The sequence below is a fragment of the Buceros rhinoceros genome, unplaced genomic scaffold (genome assembly GCF_000710305.1).
Source record: "Buceros rhinoceros silvestris isolate BGI_N320 unplaced genomic scaffold, ASM71030v1 scaffold34448, whole genome shotgun sequence".
Classification (NCBI taxonomy): Eukaryota; Metazoa; Chordata; class Aves; order Bucerotiformes; family Bucerotidae; genus Buceros; species Buceros rhinoceros.
Window position 1 is genome coordinate 35128 of NW_010429251.1, and position 2635 is coordinate 37762.

General features: G+C 48.8%; 1 protein-coding gene across 1 annotated transcript; it reads right to left on the reverse strand.

Annotated features, from left to right (window-relative positions):
• Positions 1 to 263: 263 nt before the first annotated feature.
• Positions 264 to 2624, reverse strand: LOC104499117 (nucleoside diphosphate kinase). The gene is made up of 4 exons (XM_010142580.1): positions 2479 to 2624; positions 1796 to 1897; positions 900 to 1012; positions 264 to 508 (listed from the first exon to the last, which is right to left on the reverse strand). The coding sequence occupies exons 1-4, from the start codon at positions 2605 to 2607 to the stop codon at positions 391 to 393; spliced, it is 462 nt and encodes a 153-aa protein (XP_010140882.1). The 5' UTR covers positions 2608 to 2624; the 3' UTR covers positions 264 to 390.
• Between the last annotated feature and the right edge of the window lie 11 nt (positions 2625 to 2635).

The following is a 2635-nucleotide window of genomic DNA, read 5'->3' on the forward strand; positions in this document are numbered from 1 at the left end:
AGCAGTTGTGCGGGGAGGGGGGTTGTGCCTTGGTGAAGTAGCTCCAGCACCCCTTCAGCTCTCCCTCAGCCTCTGCCACTGTCAATAATTGGTTCAGGGCAAGGCTGCTTTGAAGGCTCCTGAAAGTCTGAATTTTTACTCTGCTCTGCCTGTGCACAGAAGTTTGTGTCAACTATTCCTCCTAGAAGAGGAAAACGCCAAACACCTGAGAAAAGCCTGCTGGGAGACAGCCCTCCAATTTATCGGGAACACACCACAACACGTTAGTTCACATCCATTTATTTGACAGTGCTGAAATGACTAAGATAACCGTGGTGGTAGTTGCTCTCAGGTCAATAGCTGGAATGAGATGACGGGGTAAGAAGGCACAATTCATTGGGGAACCTCTTTTCACTCATAGATCCAGTCATGTGCACAAGACTTGAAGTCGATGAGCTCGGCCGGTTTGAACCACAGGTTGATCTCCTTCTGTGCGCTTTCTGTGGAGTCACTGCCGTGAATGATGTTTCTGTGGGAGGAGACAAACGCGTTATTCCAGGTAAAAATACGCTTTCAGCACCGTAGTAGTTCATACGCAAAAATCTGGGGGAAGCCTCTAGAGCTGCAGGACTATTTTGGGTACAGTATTCACGCTCCCCCAGCCTAAGGGCTAACGAAGCCTAGCAGGGAGACCAGGGCGACTTCACTACAGCCCGATCTTACATGAGGCTCTGAGGAGAAGCTGCATTTCAAAAACGGTCAGTTCTGTACCGAGCCCTTTTCTCAAGGAGCAGTTACGCATTGTGACCTGCAAATAAAACACCATCAGACTAGGAGATCTACCACCAACTCTGACTTCCAAGAAGAAAAGACTACCCCCGCTGAGTTTTTGTTATCAACTGAGAATAAACAGCACAAACCTTCCTACTTGAATGCAGAAGTCACCACGGATGGTTCCCGGCTTCGAGTCAGCGGGGTTTGTTTCCCCTAGCATTACTCTCCCTGTTTTAACCACGTTGAGTCCTTCCCATACCTTAAGGAAAAAAAAGACAAACATCCTCTTAATCCATGCTCGTATAAAATACCAAAGATTAATTTTTGCTAATAAGATACATTTAGGGCTCCACCCCTGGAATAATTTTCTAGCCTAGAATCTCTCTTGAAGACAACTAGGGAAAAACCGTATCAACTGGGAGTGATACAAACACAACTCCCGCCTTTGTCACTGCAGCGAAGGAGATCCTGCACCAGGCCTCGGCGTGTTCCCACGTACGAGGCCAGCTTCAAAACCCGTCAGCTGCGATAGCACCAGGACAGCCTGGAGCTGCCGGGACATGCCAGGCCTCGGCGTGTTCCCACGTACGAGGCCAGCTTCAAAACCCGTCAGCTGCGATAGCACCAGGACAGCCTGGAGCTGCCGGGACATGGTCAAAACGGGAGATGCTACTCTATCGACTGCATTGTCCTGGGGGGAGAACAAGTGAGAATGACGCATAAGATGGGCTTCTGTGGGACAGCCCTGACCCTTTTTTGCCCAAAACAGAAGATTCTTTTATGCACAAAATGCTGCTTAATCCACATTAAGCATTTTAATATGAATTTTATCTGTTTGCACTTTCCTTCTTGTTAATAATATATAATATAAATGAATAGTAGCTAAATACTTGTCTTGACTTTAATGTTCGTTTTCTTTGGCCACTATCAGAACTGGATAATTTGAAAAAGTGTTTCTGTAACAGTGTATTTCAAGTAATGTACAAAACAAGACAAATATATTCAAGAAAGCACAGTCTATAAGTAAAATTTAGCTGCTTACCATGGCCACAACAGGTCCAGAGCTCATGTATTTAACCAAACCAGGGTAGAATGGTCGGTCTTTGAGGTCAATGTAATGTTGTTTGAGAAGGTCTTCAGAGGCCTTTGAAAGGAAGGATGTAACATTAAATACCGCTTTGAACACATACCCCAGGAGGTGCTACAGCTCTGAGGCCCCTCTGTTCACCAGTCGTTAGTGTTGTCAGCAGCAGCTGCAGTGCTGACTGGGGGGTTCAGGGGAAGTTCCTAGTGCGGAATTACAGGCGGGCAGGACCCACCACCTTTCTCTGCAGTGGTGTCAGTGCTGTGAGCTGCCAAAATCATTTCTTTGTGTGACAGTAACTTTCAGCAGCAAGGGGAGTTCAAGATGTCTGGATGATGTTACCCAGTACAACCTTTCAGTCAAGGTCATTTCAGCTCTCAGTTAGGTTATACTAAGTCATCCGAGCAAATCTGGTTTCTGGAGGAAAGGGGCCAGATCCCATGTTTGTGCCTGATGAAAGCTCGGCCTGAGGGTGATCCGGCACTTCCAGCTGTTGGACAATCCAGCAGCAGATTCCCCTTCTGCTGCAGGAACAGCCGCACAGGCAGAGGCATATCTTTCAGCACCTATTCCGGTAGGTGAGGGGTAGGCGTTTAGGTCTGAGCTGCCGCAGGAGCGAACCCCCGGGCGCGGACACTTACCTGCACGAACTTCATGCCCACCAGCCGGAAGCCCTTCTGCTCGAACCGCTCGATGATCTTCCCCACCAGCCCGCGCTGGACCCCGTCGGGCTTGATGGCGATGAAGGTGCGCTCGCAGTTGGCAGCCATCGCGCTGCGGGGCGGAGAAACGCGCACG